Genomic DNA, 19,342 nt, shown 5'->3' on the forward strand with positions numbered 1-19,342 from the left:
AGTTAATCTTTTCGCAACAGGTTTCATAACCGGTTTTGTGACATCTTGTGACTCCCCTGGATGCTACCAGCAGGAGAACAAGAACTTACAAAATCTTCAAGAATGTAAGGCACAGGTTTTTAGCAGTAAGGCTTCAGTGTACACACTTTCACACACATTTTATATCCTTTCAGTAGGTGTCTCTAACAATTGTCATACATTCCTTGTGTTCCAGTCCATAACTGTCACCCTTGAATCTTTAAGCAAGATGTATGTTTTCTTCCTTAATAAGAACACACCTCTGCTAACTTCATAGGATGTGGTTAACTATGCAAATTTAATTGCCAAATTAAATATTCTCTTAGTAGTTCTTTTCCTGAAATCCTCAAGGGTTCTCCTATTCATAGTAATTGCATAGCTAATTTGAATATTGATTTACCAATGTCTGTGTATCTCAATCAAGCCCACATTGCAGATCTGAAGAAGGTATCAGCCTTCTATCAACAAATGTTCTAGCATTTGTAGATAGCATTATTGGGGCTGAGCCCATCAAGGACACACACACACACACACAGAAACATACCTATGTGTATATATACATCCAAGGGTGGGCAGGGGACTAGAGAATGGCTTCTGCTGATAGGTTTGGGATGAAATAGGGATGTGGCAAACAGTCCTCATGCACTAGGTGCACCTCTGAGAGGGGCCACAGGACCAGCTGAGTTGTAAGTCATGAGTCCAGTGGGGTCAGTCTGAAAAAGATCTCAAGAAAATCTTTCTCTGGTTTTCTGATGTTATCTACAGGAGCAATTGAGAAAGTCACAAATCTTGTATCCTCTGGACATATGATTCCTAATCAGTAAGGGATTATAGAAGCTACACCTATATCTTATCAGAATTCAGGTCCCTCTCATAATCCTAATATTGTGGCCTTTCATTAATTTTTACAATGGCAGTTTAGTTTTGGTAAGAGTTGTTATCATCCCTGCTTTAAGGTTAAACTACAAACTAAATTCCTCCCAAAGTTAGCTTGGCCTACACCCAGGAATGACTAAGAATAGCTTGAAGGTCAGAAGCAGGATGGAGCCAATGATGTTAGATTTCTCTTACTGTTGTAATTTTGCAAAGGTGGTTTCAAACACGTGGTTGACCTTTTGTTTTGTTCTAAGGATGAGGTGAGCTCTAAGATTGATTCCATCTATCTGCTTTCTGTTTTCAGAGATGGCACAAGGTTTCCAAAGAGAAGTCACAATTTTGTCAAAATAAAGTTCATTGCCTTTAATATGACTTTTCTCAAATCCTCTCTTAACAGACTTGGCCTTTCGAAACTTTTCCAGATGAATAACTAAGAAACAAGAAGATTCCTGGATCTCATTGCATACAGGAGTTACCAGTTTTCCTAAAATCTCCACTTCACTGTATGGTTTAACCAAATTCTTGATGTATTAGTCTGTTTTTACAGTGCTATAAAGAACTACCTGGGACTGGGTAATTTATAAAGGAAAGAAGTCTAATTGACTCACAGTTCCCCATGGCTGTGGAGACTTCAGGAAACTTACAATTATGGTGGAAGGCAAAAGAGAAGTGAGGCATGTCTCACATGGCAGCAGAGGAGAGAGAAAGAGAGGTGAACTGCCAAACACTTTTAAACCATCGGATCTCGTAAGAACTCACTTACTATCATGAGAACTGCATGGGGAAACCATCCCCATGATCCAATCACCTCCCACCAGGTTCCTCCCTCAACACATTAAGCTTACAATTTTAAATGATAATTGGGTGGGAACACAGAGTCAAACAGTGACATTTTATGCTGGGCCCCACCCAAATCTCATATCCTCACATTTCAAGACACAATCCTGCCTTCCCAACAGTCCCCCAAAGTCTAAACTCATTCCAGCATTAACACAAAAGTCCAAGTCAAAGACTCATCTGAGACAAGGCAAGTTCCTTCCACCTATGTGCCGGAAAGATCAAAAGCAAGTCAGTTATTTTCAAGATACAATGTGGGTATAGGCATTGGGTAAATGTTTCTATTTCAATTAGGAAAAGTTGGCCAAAATGAAGGGGCTACAAGCTCCATGCAAGTCTGAAATCCAGCAGGGAAGTTATTAAATCTTAAAGCTCCAAAATTATCTCCTTTGTCTCTGTGTCTCACATTCAGGGCATGATGATGCAAGAGGTGGTCTCCCAAGGTTTTGGACAGCTCTGCTGTATGGCTCTGCAGGGTACAGACCCCACAACTGCCTTCATGGGCTGGTATTGGGTGCCTGCAGCTTGTCCAAACACACAGTGCAAACTGTCAGTTGATCTACCATTCTGGGGTCTGGAGAATGGTGGCCCTCTTCTCAGAGCTCCACTATGCAGTGCCTCAGTGGTGACTCTGCATGGGGACTCCAACTCCGTATTTCCCCTCCCCACTACCCTAGTAGAGGTTCTCCACTAGGGCTCCACCCCACAGCAGACTTCTGTCTGGACACCTAGGCGTTTCCCTATATCCTCTGAAATCTAGGTGGAGGTTCCCAAACCTCATCTCTTAGCTTCCGCACACCCACAGGCCCAACAATACATGGAAGCCACCAAGGCTTTGGGCTTGAACCCTCTGAAGCAATGGTCTGAGTTGTACCTTGGTCCCTTTTAGTCGTGGCTGGAGCCATAGCTAGAGCACCTGGGACACAGGGCACCATGTCCCAAGGCTGCACAGAGCAGTGAGGCCCTAGGCCTGGCCCATGAAACAATTTTTCCTTCCTATGCCTCTGGACCTGTGATGGGAGGAGCTGCTGTGAAGATCTCTGACATGCCCTGGAGACATTTTCCCCATTATCTTGGCAACTAACATTCAGCTCCTTGTTACTTAAGCAAATTTCTGCAGTGGCTTGAATTTCTCCCCAGAAAATGGGCTTTTCTTTTCTACCACATGGTCAGGCTGCAAATTTTCAGAACTTTTATGTTCTACGTCCCTTTTAAACATAAGTTCCAATTTCAGATTATCTCTTTATGAACACATATAATCGTACACTTCAGAAAAAGCCAGGTCATCTCTTGAATGCTTTGCTGCTTAGAAATTTATTCTGCCAGATACCCTAAGCCATCTTTCTCAATTCAAATTCAAATTAGGAAATTCAAATTCTACAGATCTCTAGGGCAGGGGCAAAATGCCATCACACTCTTTCCTAAAGCATAGCAAGAGTGAGGTTTGATCCAGTTCCCAATAAGTTCCTCATCTCCATATGAGACTGTCTCAGCCTGGACTTCATTTTCTGTATCAATATCAGCATTTTGGTGACAACCATTCAACAAGTCTCTAGGAAGTTTCAAACCTTTCCTCATCTTCCTGTCTTTCTCTGAGCCTTCCAAACTGTTTCAGCCTCTGCCTATTACCCAGTTCCAAAGTCACTTCCACATTTTCAGTTGTCTTTATAACAGTGACCCACTCTGCTGATAACAATTTCCTGTATTAGTTTGTTTTCATACTGCTATAAAAAATTTCCTGAGACTTTGGAGTTTATAAAGGAAAGAGGTTTAATGGACTCACAGGTCTGCATGGCTGGGGAGCCCTCAGAAAACTTACAATCATGGCTGAAGATGAAGGGGAAGCAAGGCATGTCTTACAAGGCAGCAGGAGAGACAGGGAGGAAGTGTCAAACACTTTTAAGCCATCAGATTTCATGAGAACTTACTCACTATAATGAGAAGAACATGGGGGAAATCTTCTCCATGATCCATCACCTCCAGCCAGGTCCCTCCCTCCACATATGGGGATTACAATTTAAGATGAGATTTGGGTGGGGACACAGAGCCATACTATATCCCTTGGTAACCAAAGTTCTTCTCTGAGAACCCCAACACAAACCCTCCTTTCAAAAGTTAAAATTAAATCTTCAATAACATCCCATTGTACGCCAACTTAATTATCATAAGCTTATCTATTAACATATAATGTGAGAGATTTGAATAAGCCCTGTGTGTTCTAATTCAACTTCTTCTGAATAATCAGAGACCAAAAGCTCACTACAATTTCTCTCTTATCCCACTGGCAAAAGTCTACTCACCTTGCCCAGGGGCAATAGCCACAGCAGCTAAACTAGGAAGGCTCTGTTCACTTGATTTTTAGAATGTTCTTTAAACTTGATGGTCCCTCCCATTATCTGGTCCTTGTCTCTCACTGAAAATAAACAATAACTCTCAGTAAGTAAGCTTACCTCCTAAAAGTTCTGTTTCTCTCTCTTTTTCTTTGCATATCTCTATAAATTACTGAATTCTGCAACTCTTCCATCATTTTCTTTAAAAGATGGACGCCTATGACTCTCTAACCTCTCTTTTCAAACTCTCTATTCCCTGAATAGACATGCTAGAAACTACATTAGAAAATCAAGATTTAGTTTTGTTTGTTGATGGACCATATCATAAGACTAAACAGAAAAATATAATATTAGGTAAAATCTACTGTAACAGATCTCACATTGTTCCTAAAATGTGACTCCTTGTAGAAGCAAAATCTACCAGGTGGTAAAACTTATTGCCCTCATCAGAGCTTGACAGTTAGTTAAAGATAAATGAGCTAAAATACACACTGAGAGTAGAAATGCTTTAGGAGTAGTTCACAATTTTTGAAGGCTTTGCAAACAAACAGGGGTTCTTGACTTTTGTAGAAATCTCAAACAAAAATGTTCAGCAAATTAAAGGAATTTTGAGTGTGCTAAAGCTTCTTAAAGCAGTAGCTATAATAAGGTAGGAATTGGTACAAAAGGAGTTCAGGCCACCTTCACAATGATCCTACCCTAAGAAACCAAATATCTGGGTGTGTTCAAAGAAGCTATTTCAGAATGCTAGGATTTGACTCCAGCATAAAGAAAGGATACTGGGAAATATCTAGTTGCAAACTTCCCAGGGATGATTTCAGGCACTCTATGGATGGCCCTCAGTAGCAAAGGAAATTTGCAGAATTTTACATGGAATTACCTACCCTAGCAAGGACATATTTGCCTCTACACTCAGTCAACATCAGCAGAAAATCTTTACCAAAATGATCAAGGGTCTCTGATACGCGTCTCATATGTCAACAGCACAGTCGCAGTAAAAGCTATAAAGATGGGACATGGACAACAGCCAACCTTCAGAACCCTTCCAAATTGATTTCATATCTATGCATTCTGTGATGACTTTTGAATATGTCCTGATCAATATTTGTTAATTTGTAGTTGGATTGAAGCCTTTCATCAGATATTAATAGCTCTAACAGTAGCCAAAAAAAATTTTTTTTGATTTTGTATTCCTAAATGTGGGAACTATTTATCACTTTAGTGATGGAAAACCCACTTTACTGGGGCTTAGCAAGAGCTTTGAAAACTCTGCCACTTACTCAGGAGTGTATGAGTCCATATGGATTTAAGAATACCTCTACACGATTGCAAGCAGCCATGGCAAAGAATGCTGGGGATTCATGCAACACACTTATTCCTACCATGAACAGGTGGGAGCTGTCTTTCTGCCTCTTAAGTTACCTTTACATGAACTAAAACCTAGGCAATGGGTCTTCTAGAAGTGATATCAGAGAAAGACAGCTGTAAAACCCTGAACCACAGGACCCCTTGAGGTACTGTTAACAATTAGCAGGACAGTGAAAATCCAAGTGGTTTATTCTGGAGCCATGTCTTTCAGTGAAACATAAACCATCCTAGAAATGGAAGATGAAGTCCCCTGTGAAGACCTCAAGTTGGCCTCTATAAACAGACTTTGGAAGGAAATAGCTTCCACCAAGACTTCTGAATTCACACCTTGGATTCATGGAACAAGGCCACAGACTATCAGGATTTAAAAGGAATTATTTTACTATTTTCCTAGTATCTTGTTTCCACTTTTGCTTGTTTCAGTTTGCCTTTAACTATATTATCTATAAAGCAACTCTTTCTAATTTTTTTTTTTTTTTTTTTTGCATTCTTAGTCACTCCCAGGTCTCAATTCAGTATCTAGCTAGAATTTCCTTGAGAACTGCCGTACAACCAAATGTACAGTTTCATTTGTGCACGATCCCTTTGGGAAATATTCTGCTTCTATTCCTATCATTTATTTGTAATGAGTTAGTTGACGTCTTAGGTACCAGGATTCAACAATAAGATAACATTTTAGATGCAAACACCACAACAGGACTGATCACTGGAAATCTAAAACGCTTATCACATTTGTATTAGTCAGGGTTTTCTAGAGCGATAGAACTAATAGGATAGACATATGTATGAAAGGGAGTTTGTTAGGAGAATTGACTCACATAATCAGAAGGTGAAGTCCCACAATAGGCCATCTGAAAGCTGGGGAGCCGGGGAGCCAGTGCAAGTCCCCAAACCTCAAAGGTAGGGAATTCGATAATGCAGCTTTCAGTCTGTGGTCAAGGGCCCAAGAGCCCCTGGCAAATCACTGGTTAAGTCCAAGAATCCAAAAGGTGAAGAACTTGGAGTCTGTTGTTCAAGGGCAGAAAGCATCCAGCACAGGAGAAAGATGGAAGCCCGAGACTTAGCCAGTCTACCCTTTCCATTCCTGCTTTTATGCTGGCAGCTGATTACATGGTGCCCATCTAGAAAGAGGGTGGGTCTGCCTCTCCCAGTCCACTGACTCAAATGTTAGTCTTCTTTGGCCACACCCTCACAGACACACCCAGGAACAATACTTTGCATAAGTCAATCCAATCGAGTTGACACTCACTTTAACAGTAGACATCTGGCGAGGCTGTGTGCGCCCCTTTCTTTGCAGGTCAGTCACTCACATGATAAGAGCTTGTGTCTGATTTTCCAAAATTTCAGCTCTTTCTCTACAGGAGATAAGACTCTAACTCCAGGCAATCTTAGCAGATTTGAGGCTCAATATATGCTTCTGGAACAGGGAGTTAGAATCCCTGAGTTCATTGTTTTCCTTCATCATTTCGCCTAGCAAACTTAGTAGCAACCAACCAACTGAATTATATTCCTTGGTTCTCCACAAATAGTCAAAAGTACTGTGTAATGAGTCACTAAACTCCTTGCCTCTCACAAGCAGTGAATTAGGAGTATTGAATGCATTTATTTTGCATAACCCTCGAAACAGTTCATGCCAAGAACTATGAGTGTTCTCCACACTATTAGAAGTCAAGTCCTTAGCATTTTGGGGTCTAATAATATTAAGCAGCCACTTCCAGAAACCCCAAAACCAACTAAATAAATTCATTCTTAGAATTGTGTTCCTCTAGAACCACTCCCGGTACCAATTTACTGTATTAGCCTGTTCTTTATGCTGCTAATAAAGACATACCTGAAACTGGGTAATTTATAAAGCAAAGAGGTTTAATGGAGTCACAGTTCCGCATGGCTGAGGGAGGTCTCACAATCGTGGGAGAAGGTCAATGAGAAGCAAACTCACTTCTTACATGGTGGTAGGCAAGAGAGCTTGTGCAGGGGAACTTCCATTTGTAAAAACCATCAGATCTCATGAGACTTATTCATTACCATGAGAAAAGTGTGAGGAAAACCATCTTCATGAGTCAATTATCTCCACCTGGTCCTGCCCTTGACATGTTGGAGATTATTACAATTCAAGGTGAGATTTGGGTGGGGACACAGAGCCAAAACATATCAATATCATACCTAGAAAAGTTGGTTCCTACCCCACCAAGACTATATTCAGGGAACTTTCGTGAAAGCTAGTCTTCGTCACTGAACTTTCACAGAAATAGAACTTGGAAACAGAGGGTATATACTTGGTGCCTGTCTTAAACTTTTGTAGCTCTTAAAAGGCACACTTTCCCTTTTCTTTACCTCTATCTAATGATGTCAGTACTACAAATTTCATTGCCTGGTGTCATGCCACTTTTGATGAATTGTATAAAAATTGTTCAAAATTGCTTGGCAAGGGTTCAACATTGTTTCATAGGGATATTTTGGCTAAAAAAAAAAAAAAAAAAAAGATTATTGGATGGTCCCCCAGTGACAAGTATTGGATTTTTGGCTACTCCTTGGATTAGGGGCTCTTTGTGTTGTTAAACTGATGTCCACTTTCTGGATAATCTCTGACATCACTCAGAATATATTTTGGCCAATCAGGTTTTTTTCTTGGACAAAGAGATAGTTTGATAACATTTCAAGAAGGGTAAAAATGTCAACTTGATTTGGAGCCATAACTGTTCAAGGAGTGTTCTGGATTGCTTTCTTCTCTTTCAAGAGAGATGTCCAAAAAGTTAAGAGAATCATACATACTATATTTCATACACTAGCAGGGAAGTTAGGCAATATCACCAAGGCTATAGAAGCCCTGGCCTGTAAGGTTCATGAAATTGAGCAAGTGGTGGTTGAGAACAGAGCAGCTTTAATCAGCAGCTCATTTTTATAGCAGCTCTTTTTCTGGGTTGCAGAACTTGGATTTGTGATCCCTGGCATTTTGCATACTCTGTGCAGCCATTGTCCCATATAACAGTCCAACAAATGATCATCCAACAAAAAGAACAGGAAAACCTGACACTTACAGTAGTTGAAAAGACCATCCTGGGAATATAATACACAATCATGACACTGCAAATTGTGGTGAAGGTGTGGCTTGATCCTGCCTCCAGATATTAATGATTTATTCTTTAACTCAGGCTGAAGAAGCTGAGAACCAAAAGCATCTTACACCCATGCAGCTTTCCTTACATTGACATGACTTTATGAGTTCATTATCTTCAGTAACATAGCTTTGATATTCCTCTGTCTTCAAGATCATGACTATAATAACTTGATTATCTGTTCCAAAAATTTTCTAAAGCTTCACTTGTATGAATATCAAACTATTATTCAATAACATCCAAGAGCTCTTTTCCCCAAGATTCTTCAAAATCTTTGCTTGAAAACCCTTGCCTTGCCATGTCTCCCAATCTACAACTATTACAGCATTCTCCTTATGCAAACCCGATCAAGCCGTTTCCCCTTTGAGATCCCACAAAAACTGTCAAGGACTGTTCTCTTATGGCTTTTAAAAATAGCACAGCTTTGTACTATCAATAGCTTATTTTGGTGGCATTTGTCTGGAACCAGAAGACATATATAACACAGATTCCTGAGCATGGTCTGCGGAGGTTCATATTCAGTATTTTTGGGGAGAGTCTACGCAGACTCCAGATGATTCTGAGGAGGGTGCTATGAGGACCACAGTTTACTGCTCTAATATACAGCTGTGTTTAAACTTGCAAAACCAGGTAAGGTTAAAATAACTAAACAATTTGTCTCTGAGGCTAGGACAAATACAGTGACATGTACTCTGGTGTCCTTGTACGTGTGGGTTTGGTCCTAAGCTGTTCTGATTCAGGAACTCCACTTAATTTATCTATGGGTGGTGATAAAACTAAAGAGAACTGACACTTAATGACTAATCTCAAGATAATTAGTTCCTATTCACAGGGCACATTTCCAATAATTGCTATATAGAATTCCTTTTGTTATCAATATTATGAGAAATAAATTTAAGAATTAGTACATGCTTTCTCAAAACACTAAAGGAATAGAGTTATAAAATATTTCAAATAGGCTGTGACAATCTACGGCATTGTTCTTAAAAAAAGAATAAAAGATCTGAAGAGAAATGTGAGTAAGCTTTTACCTGCATGCAAAGGAGCCAGACCTTCAAAATAGAGGAGTTGGAGGAGAGGAAATAAATGGTTCTTATAGTTCTATTTATTACATGGCAGTCACATTCCAACTGGATAATATTTTATCATTTTTTAGAGATAGGATTTTGCTCTGTGACCCAGGCTAGAGTGCAGTGGTGTGATCACAGTTCACTGTAACCTCAAACTACTGGACTCAAGTAATCCTCCCACCTCAGCCTCCTGAGTAGCTAGGACTATAGGCAAGTACCACCATACCTGCCTAACTAAAACAATTTTTTTTTTTTTTTTTTGATAGAGACAGGGGCTTCACTATGTTGTACAGGTTGGTCTGGAACTCCCAGCCTCAAGCAGTCCTCCTGCCTCAGCCACTCAAAGTGCTGAGATTACAGGTATGAGCCACCATGCTTGGCCTTGGATGTTTTAGTCAGTTACAGAAGCTGGGAAATTCCTATTCGTAATTAGGCAAAGAAACAAACAAAACATTTAATAATCAATATTTTAATATTTTTGAAAAATAACCCTAGAAAAAATAATATCAAGGACTAAGTGTAATTACATCCCATGGCAACCTGGAAACTCTTCTCATTTAATTATTATGATGGTTAACTTTATGCATCAACTTGACTGGGGTAAGGGATGACCAGATAGCTGGTAAAATGTTATTTCTGGGTATGTCTGTGAGGATGTTTGTGGAAGAGATTAGCATTTGAATTGGTACACTGAGTAAAGAAGATTGCCCTAACCAATGTGAAAGCATCTTCCAGTCCACTGAGGGCTGGAATAGAACAAAAAGGTGGGGGGAAGGGCAGATTTGGTCTTCCTGTGTGATCCTGGAAGGCTATCTTCTCTTGCCTTGAGACATCATCAGCACTCCAGGTTCTCAGGCCTTTGGGCTGAGATTAGGACCTGCACCATTTGTCCCCCTAGTTCTCAGGTTTTGGGGTTTGGTCTGAACTTACCCATCAGCTTTCCTGGGCTTCCAGCTTGCAGACAACAGATGGTGGGACTTCTCAGCCTCCACATTCATGTCAGCCAATATTTCATAATCAATCTCTTTCTACATATCTATATCTATCCTATTGGTTCTGTTTCTCTGGAGAACTCTAATACAATTACAAATTCAAAATTTGTGATTTCTGAGGACAGAGCTAAGCTGAAGGCAAATTTTCAGTTTATTTCTCCTAATTACCCACAAAATTCAAAACTACCAAAAAAGAAGCTGTCTTTTCTGAATTTAAGCATATGTGTCAACTGCAAATACCCTAAAATATGCCACAATTTGAAGGCCTCCAAAATGAGAGATTAGAGCTAAGTTTGTTAGTTTATGCAAAGTGCAAATAAATGCATGTTTCTAAACATGCCCCTTGGGAGGTGCATGTGCCCTACTGATTTGGTCAAAGTGAGGAGCCTCCTACATGTTGTATGTTCTTCCAGCTAAAATTTTTTAACAATTAAAACTGAACAAAGGTTCATCTGAGTTTATTGTAGCATCTTTATTCCATTTCTCACATAGTTTTCTTTTCTTTCCTGTTTTTATTTTTCCTAATTTTGCTGTAAGTTTTGACATCTTCTTCTCTTAGGACTTTAGGCACAGGCCTGCTAAATTTTCCTACTTGTTTTTTCTTTTTTGAAATTGCTTTGTTAGCTTGGAGTGAAAAGGCTGATCTTCTTGACCTTTGTTTTAAAAGATGCCCTCCGTAAAGAGGCTACTGCTGTTTCCGTCCACTGGAGCAGTGACCGTGAAGTCTAAGGAAATGGATACTTTATGTTCTGGCTCCAAGTTCTCCGCTTAGCCTATCTTAAGGTTTACCTGGTGAAACCTAAGGGCCACCAATTCATTACGCTTTCTGTAGCTGTACCTATCCTTTGTCCTTGACTTTTACAGTTTCTCTCAGTACAGACATGAAATGTATTCCCCATATCAAGACTTGTAATTTGCTTTGACCAACAGAATTTGGCTGAAGTGAAGATGTGCCACTTTTCAGCAAAGGCCTCCTTCTGCATGCCCACACTTCTCCCATTGCATGAGAACATCCCTAGGTTAGTCTGCTAGTGGATCAAGGAACTCATTCAAGTGTTCCCAGTCATCCTAGGTTAACCATGCCACGTTGGTCAACAGTCAGTCAGCTCCCAGACCTGGGTGCAGCCCAGCCAAGATCAGCAGAGCCCTCAAGTGATCCAAAGCTGGTCACAAATGTGTGAGCAAGTCTAACTGAGATCAGAAGAGTCTGCCTGGAGTAGCTGAACCACATATCCCATAAGCTAAATAAATGCTTATTATAATGCATGGGTTTTATGGCTCCTATGCAGCATGACTGTGGCAATAGATAACTGATACCACAGGCAGTGGATGCAATGTAATTGTGATTATCTCCTGCTCTCTGTAGCAGCCTCATTCTGGTCGCTTAACTAATCTCACAAAAACATAAGCTGACGTTATATGTCAGTGAAGCTCTTGGACCCTACTCATAGGTTTAAGTAGTAGTGTTAGTGGTGGTTTACTGTATTATCATTAAGTTCTCCACTAATGAATTTAGAAAGGCCTCTGAAAAAGCTGGCATACTGAAACAGTGAATGTGGGTGGGAGAAAAGCTACCCAAGAGCAAACTACAAAGATTATCTGTCTATCATTTATCTATCTATCTATCTATCTGATGTATCATCTATCTCTATGCCTTCACAGTATATATAGTATACTGTGCCTTGATTGTAACATATATATATATATATATATGATATATAACAACCTGAAGGCACAATATATGTCTGTATTTTGTGTTGCTATAACAGAATACCACAGATTGGGTAATTTACAAAGAAAAGAAATTTATTTCTCAGAGTTCTGGAGGCTGGGAAGTCCAATATCAGGTGCTAGCATCTGGTAAGGCCTGTCTTGCTGTGTCATCCTGTGGTGGAAGATGACAAGGCAGACAGCATGCAAGAGAAAGTGAGAGAACCCAACGTGCTTTCGTAATAAACCCACTTGAGATAGCAAACACACTTCTCTGATGACATTAATCCATTCATGACCTCTAACCTCATGATCCAATCACTTCTTAAAGGTCACACCCCTCAACACTATGGAATTGGGGATTAAATTTTCAGCACATGAACTGTGGGTAACACATTCAAACCACAGCAGTATGAAAGCAAAACTGGTTTGTTCTCACTTCTATTTTCAGCTACCTAGTCAACAAGTTGCTGGAAATCAAGTGTTTTCTCAGGAATGCTCAATGTCAGCAGTACTTAATGGTATGAAGGATGTTTAAAATGTTTGTTCATCAGAATGTATCAGTCTTCTTTATTTTAACAAATAATATAATTTGTTAATAATATATTAGATGATTTTTCTAGTTAATAGATAGGTTTTAATTTTAGAATCAAGCAACATGATTCTCAACATTGTTTCCCACTGAATGGCTTCAGAAATTGATAAAACCTACTAGTTTGGATAAAAATCACACAGTATTTGAGAGCATGAAACTAAAAGTAGATTTGAAAGGAACTTAATGTCAATAGCATCTAGTTATTAAAACACTCAATAGGGTTTATGTACACATCTTTATATCCAATATTACTTTTCTTTATCAAACAGCCTTCTATCTATAAAATAAATTGAGAATCATGTAATTATATGTATGTGTAAGAGATGGGGGACAGAGAGAGAATGAGAGCAACAGGAGACTGTATTAGTGTATATGAGAGAAATTGCAGGAAAATATGTAGATATATCAAGATACAGGCTCTCTCTATATCTTTATTTCATAAATGTGCATTCAAAATTCAGATTCTATCAGTGAACCCAGCTGAAGAATATCAAAGTCATCTTGTGTTAAAATCACTTTTATTCAGGATGAAAAATACAATATGTAACCAGATGATGATAGTCTGTGATTAGTTCTTTACCATATATTTCAAAAGAACTACATACTTACTTCCCATTGTTGTTACTACAATATATTTCTTTTTATTTATTATTACTTAGAAGGTTACAATGTAGTGTTTTACGTAGCTTTTCCTTAATAGCAGATAGAGGACATTTTGCATACAAATACAGGCAGAAAGAAAATTAATACATGACTTTTTAAAGTAAGAACAAGGAAGACACCAAATCTACAACTTGGAGTTGAGAGTTCAGGGAATTGTTTTTTCTTTAAATAGATGCTTTCTTGGGTATGACATGGCCTGATAAAAGCTCTAGACTTTGCAGACTGCAGCAGCATAAAGCAGTTTCCAATGCAATGGATGAAGATGGATCTGAGGTAGAAAGGTGGTCATGGCTTTCCTTTTATATAAAACAATTTTCTTCTTTTCAAAATATCTCTGCTGCAAATAGACACCCTTGCCCCCCAACCCACCCAACCTATTCTAAAATAACAGCAATTTCTAACTTTAAGCCTCCTTCTGGCCACATCCCAGCTAAAGAGAACCCAAAGTTAAAATGTCTTTATGTTTTGAAAGCAAATATGTTTGAATCAAAATATACTATTTTCACTTTTTTTTTTGGTTCCTCTACATTTGGTAATTAAGTAACATGTTTAAACTGAATCAATTAAATGTTAAATCAGAAGCTAAACCAAAATACTTAATTGAATGCACTCAAAGATGTAGGTGGAGGTACCATCACGTAAGCATTAATTTCATTCTTCTGTAGAAACAGTGACATAGATTTTTGAAAAACATTTTTTCCAAATATATTGATCAAGTGAAGGGTATAAAAACATCTGATCTTTCACCCAAAAGGTAAAACAAGCTGTGCACTAAATGTGTGTCCGCTTTCAGTAAGAAAACAACTAGGAGATTCAAGAACTATTAAGGACTTGAAAATACAAAACAACAATAAAATTATCTTTGAAGGGAACTAAAGACAATGATGTGCTCTGGTGTCACCATAGGTAAAGGTGTGCTGTGCATATAATGACGAAAATTAAGACATAGGAACTAGGAAAGGTTATACTAAAGTTTGTTTCTGTGTCAAAATGAAAATATGCTTAAGTGGGCAACCTTTGGTAATATGATCTTTGAGATTATCATAATGTAGTCTTCTTTAGCAAATAGATTAAGACATTAAATAAATAATTAATTCCTACTTACATAAAAAGGGAATGAAATGCAGGAAAAAATATCCCAAAAGAAATGCCATTTAGGCCCATAGGTTTTTTATTACGGTTATCCAAGTGGACAGCAAAGAAGTAAGTGGGCAACGTCAAATAAAGTTAAAAGGCATACACAGGGCTGTAGCTTAAACCATATGTGTATATATATAAAGATATTTGATTGAAATTTATGCATTTATTAATGTGGCCAAATCATGGAAACAGATACATGGGATCTATTTGGTTATATGGCTGATAAATTATAAATAACCAAAACATTGTGGTGAAAGAGTCAAAGAAATAATGAAGTTACTGTGCAACGTTAATAAGAACAGCAGAAGGAATGCAAAAATGTAAAGTAGTTTCTAATTCTTATGTAAGCTTTGTCAGAGTTATTAAAAAGATGGTATCATATTAGAAAGCCCCCACCCACTTTCCCAATGCTGTATACATTATACAAATCTGTGACAAATGTATTACCATTTCCAAATACCTCTCTGTTCATTAATTTACACTTGCATAGAAAGGGAAGAAGAAAACAATAATATATGGTTATTATAAAAACAAAATATCCATTTCTCTTTGGATAGTCAGTGTTTTACTCTTTCAGTAGAACACACAGTCAGCACTCAACACTGTGGGCCACGGAGCCATGGAGCTTCTGATTAAATGGAACTTGGAATTGGCATTTGCTGAAAAGGGCAACACTGTATCTCAGGAAACATTGGCTGGCCAAATCACATTGCCTGTGGGAAGGGAAAATAGCACTGTCAGAATATTTGCATGAAACATCACAGGAAGCAGAGATCTGTCAATTCTTGAAGAAAATATAAGTGCTTCTTTCAGGAGTCTTAACTCCCATGTGACTTTTGTTTTCTGCAATGAGGTCCTTCCCTCTCATGATGAAGTTACCTAGTCTGCTTTTTTTTTTTTTTTTTTTTTTTTTTTGAGACGGAGTCTCGCTCTATCATCACCCAGGCTGGAGTGCAGTGGCCGGATCTCAGCTCACTGCAAGCTCCGCCTCCCGGGTTTACGCCATTCTCCTGCCTCAGCCTCCCGAGTAGCTGGGACTACGGGCGCCTGCCACCTCGCCCGGCTAGTTTTTTGTATTTTTTAGTAGAGACGGGGTTTCACAGTGTTAGCCAGGATGGTCTCGATCTCCTGACCTCGTGATCCGCCCGTCTCGGCCTCCCAAAGTGCTGGGATTACAGGCTTGAGCCACCGCGCCAGGCCGACCTAGTCTGCTTTCTATCACTGCAGCTGATTTAGAGGGAGGTCTGAAAGTCTTTTCTCTTGACCAGGCTGGAAGCTAAGTTAAAATGGAGAGGACTTCACTTCTTTCTGCTGGAGGTGAATGAATGAGGCTGGTGAGTGAATGAGGCTGGTGAAAATATCCCATGTCTTCCTGGGGGACTGTGGGAGGTCATCTGTAGAGGGGGTACCCTAACGCCAACCCATCTTGATCCCAAGCTGGAGTCCAGAGAAGAGGAAGAGAAGGCAGGAATCATAACCCAAGTGTGTGCAGTGGTGCCAGTTAAAGTTAAATGTCCCAGGTCAGCGACAATATAAATCCAGGCCACACTCACAGAAGTGGTATCAACTTTTTGAAGGGAGGGTCAAACTTTTGGTCTTCTAAAAGGATTTTGAAATTAGAAAAAAATAAAGAAAATTATAAAATGAAATCATCCAAATTGGACCATGCCTCATAAATCATAAAAGGCCATTCTGAACTCTCAGGAAAGATACTCAACTGCTTTACACCTTATTTTATGGGGGACTTTAGCATAAAGTACTGCTCCCTGGAAGCATGTTCCTTGTTGTTGCTGGAAAAAGTGCCTACGGAGCCCCTCCTTTTCCCAGGTATGCTGAAAGCGGCAAACTCATTTGACTCTGGCCTACAGCCTATTCTCCATGACTATACAAACTTGGATTCTTCAGACATTTGCTTCTCCATTGTGAACATTTGATTGCCATGTTAGAGGGAGCAAAAATTCAGCAAACACTGATGGGTTCCAGGCATTGTAGTGAGGTGAGGCCCTCCTGTGAAGCAGGTATGGAAGATATCTCAGCCAGGCAGCCTCATTCAATTCTAATATGAGGTAAGTGCCAGCCATAGTAAATTCAAAGTGGTTTGAGGACACAGAAGGGGAGAGATTAACTCTGTACGAGAAAGGAACATTTTGTTACATACTAACATTGATAACTGAAACTCTGGCACAGATTCATGTTGAATATAAAGCCAAGAGGAGTTTTGCATTCTGTCTATATACTCTATTATCCTTGAGAATTAGATGTGTCTATTAATTGGACACACAATATTTCTCCTTTTAGGTGTCAGAATTCTAAAAATTTAAGATCAGGCTATGTAAGTATTAGCTCAACCCTCCATGTGAAAATATACAATTTTCATGAATTTCCATTTGACCCAAGACATGATAAATGAAGAAGAGAGAAGGGAAGGAAAATGCTGAAGGGTAAAGCAAAGAACAAAAAAACAAATGGAGAGGGAAGGAAGAAAACAGGAAAGGGGCCTCTTGTATTGGGTTAGATGTTTGTTTCATCCGCTAAGTTGCTGTATAACCAGGAACAATTTAGCTCTTTGTAAACTCAATTTCTAAAATCTAGAAACAGAGTAGGAGGAGAAGGCCTCCTAAGACCATTTTCTGCTTTAAATTCCGAGCACTTGTATTATAATAAGTGTTGGAGGATTTTAAGACTCTCTCTTCCCTCCGTGCCTTTGTCATTCACAGCCTCATTCCACCTGGGGACCATCAGGACTAACCTCGTTGTACCCTTTATCCTTAATTTAATGGGCCACCCCAAAAAGTTCTAGACTCCTGGTCGCCTTTCCATCACCTGTATTCTAGTCATATAGAGATCTGCATACCCCTTTTTGTGTCCCCATGCCTTGCCCTTCCTAGCTCTTGAAACCTGTCCTATAGGTCATGTGGCCTGAGATCCGCAAAATCCATGTTCCCAAACCCTTCTCTGAAAGCTGCCTGCATCTACTTGCTCTAATCAATATCTGCATCTACCTGAAGACACAGTTTCCCTCATAACCCTCTCACATAGCACTTACCCTCCCTACCCTCCCCCATTCCTTATACACTGCATAAGTCTTCCTGGGTCCTCATTGAGGCCTTTGGGGTATCTTCTTTCTCTTCTCCCTAAAAACACCCAGCTTTGAATCTTAAGTCATCAGACTACACCAATCCATTATGCAGTCATCCACTGACTCCGTGGGTCATGTTCCTTCACTTCTTTAAGTAAAAAATGGCTCAATGTCACCCACTCTAAAACTATTTTTAAATGTTAGTGATTTCAACACCCATGGAGATGATTCTTCCAGCACTCTGGCTTCTTGGATCTTTAGGCTCTTTTCCTTCAATGGTCCTGTCCTCCACCCTTCTTAGCCATTCACACAAAGGTCCAAATATGGACCATTACCAATACTTGGCAACCCCTCTAATTTCAATATCATTCAGTCCAGCTTCTGACAACCACCTCTACCTCCACAGCATACTTCCCCTACAACTGCAAATTTATCCATCCTTTGATAATAGGATCCACTGATCCTCCCATCTGTATTTCTGTCTCCCACACTGGACATTTCCTCATTCTTTTTGCTACTGAGCTGAAGCATGTGGTTCAATCATGCTTATATAATCACTTCTTTGCCTCTTCCCTTGAATCACTGTGCTCACTTTGTCAAACCCGAACTTCAACTTTTTAAATGCAATACTCAGCTCACTCTGGTGCCTCTGCTCATGAACATGAATATGCCTAGAGGGCAACTTAAAACCCTGCAGAATGGCCTCATGTTAAATTCATGAGTGGCATCTTTAATGCTGCTTGTAGTCACACTCTATTTCCCAGGCCATCTGCTCTTCTATTCTCCAAGAAGCTATCACACATCCTCCAGTCTCTCCTCGCACCTCTGACACCTCCTCCCCAACCTCACTTCCTGCTGAAGTCCTGGCTTCCAATTCACTCAGACAACAGAAGCAAGCAGGAGAGAACACCCACAGTTCACCACACCCCTAGTCTCCTTCACATACTCTTGTCTTTTCGTTAAGATCCTAGCCTCTCTTGCCAATAAGACAATCATTCAGCAGGTTCATTGTTTCAAAAAGATTAGCAAACAAGTTTATGAAAGAAAATGTTCTCCAAAGCTGCTGTGGCTTTGTGGCACATTATTACTAAAAGCAGGTGATAGAAAATGTGAATGGAAAACAAAATCTCAGGATCCCTAACTCACTATGCTAAAGGGAAAAATTAAATGTGGGAACTGAGTCACACAAAAACTACCTTCCTAAACAGATAGTTGCAAAGATAGAAAGCCAGTGACCTCCCTCACAAATTGCTCACAAGGAAATTTCTAAGGGCCCCCAAATCTTTACCCAAAAGAGTTTTGTTGAATTTCACCCAGAAAATGTGAGTTAACAGCTTATCTTTACAGGACAAAGGCAGGACTACAAGTCATCTCTCCGCCCACCCTGAGAAAAATGCGTATTTGACTGCTTCTTCTACTCTGGGCATACTTTATCTTATATAAAATGCAGATTTACTGAGCGTGAGACAAATGTGTAATTGACTGTTCCTCCATCCCCTCCTGCCTGCTCTTTCCTTTTTGTGAAGTCCTCAAAATCCTTTTTGGCGG

The 19,342-nt window shown here is 39.5% G+C and overlaps 1 protein-coding gene across 1 annotated transcript in view; it reads right to left on the reverse strand.

Moving 5' to 3' along the window:
- Positions 1–13,413: 13,413 nt before the first annotated feature.
- The window catches only part of UTRN (utrophin), a 608,259-nt gene continuing 602,330 nt past the window's right edge, over positions 13,414–19,342 (reverse strand). Inside the window, exon 75 of the mRNA XM_011962010.1 lies at positions 13,414–15,428. Within this exon, the coding sequence (XP_011817400.1) occupies positions 15,420–15,428 (9 nt within the window). The 3' untranslated portion in view covers positions 13,414–15,419. The remainder of the gene's footprint in view (positions 15,429–19,342) is intronic.

The sequence above is a fragment of the Colobus angolensis genome, unplaced genomic scaffold (genome assembly GCF_000951035.1).
Source record: "Colobus angolensis palliatus isolate OR3802 unplaced genomic scaffold, Cang.pa_1.0 Scaffold58, whole genome shotgun sequence".
NCBI classification, from domain to species: domain Eukaryota; kingdom Metazoa; phylum Chordata; class Mammalia; order Primates; family Cercopithecidae; genus Colobus; species Colobus angolensis.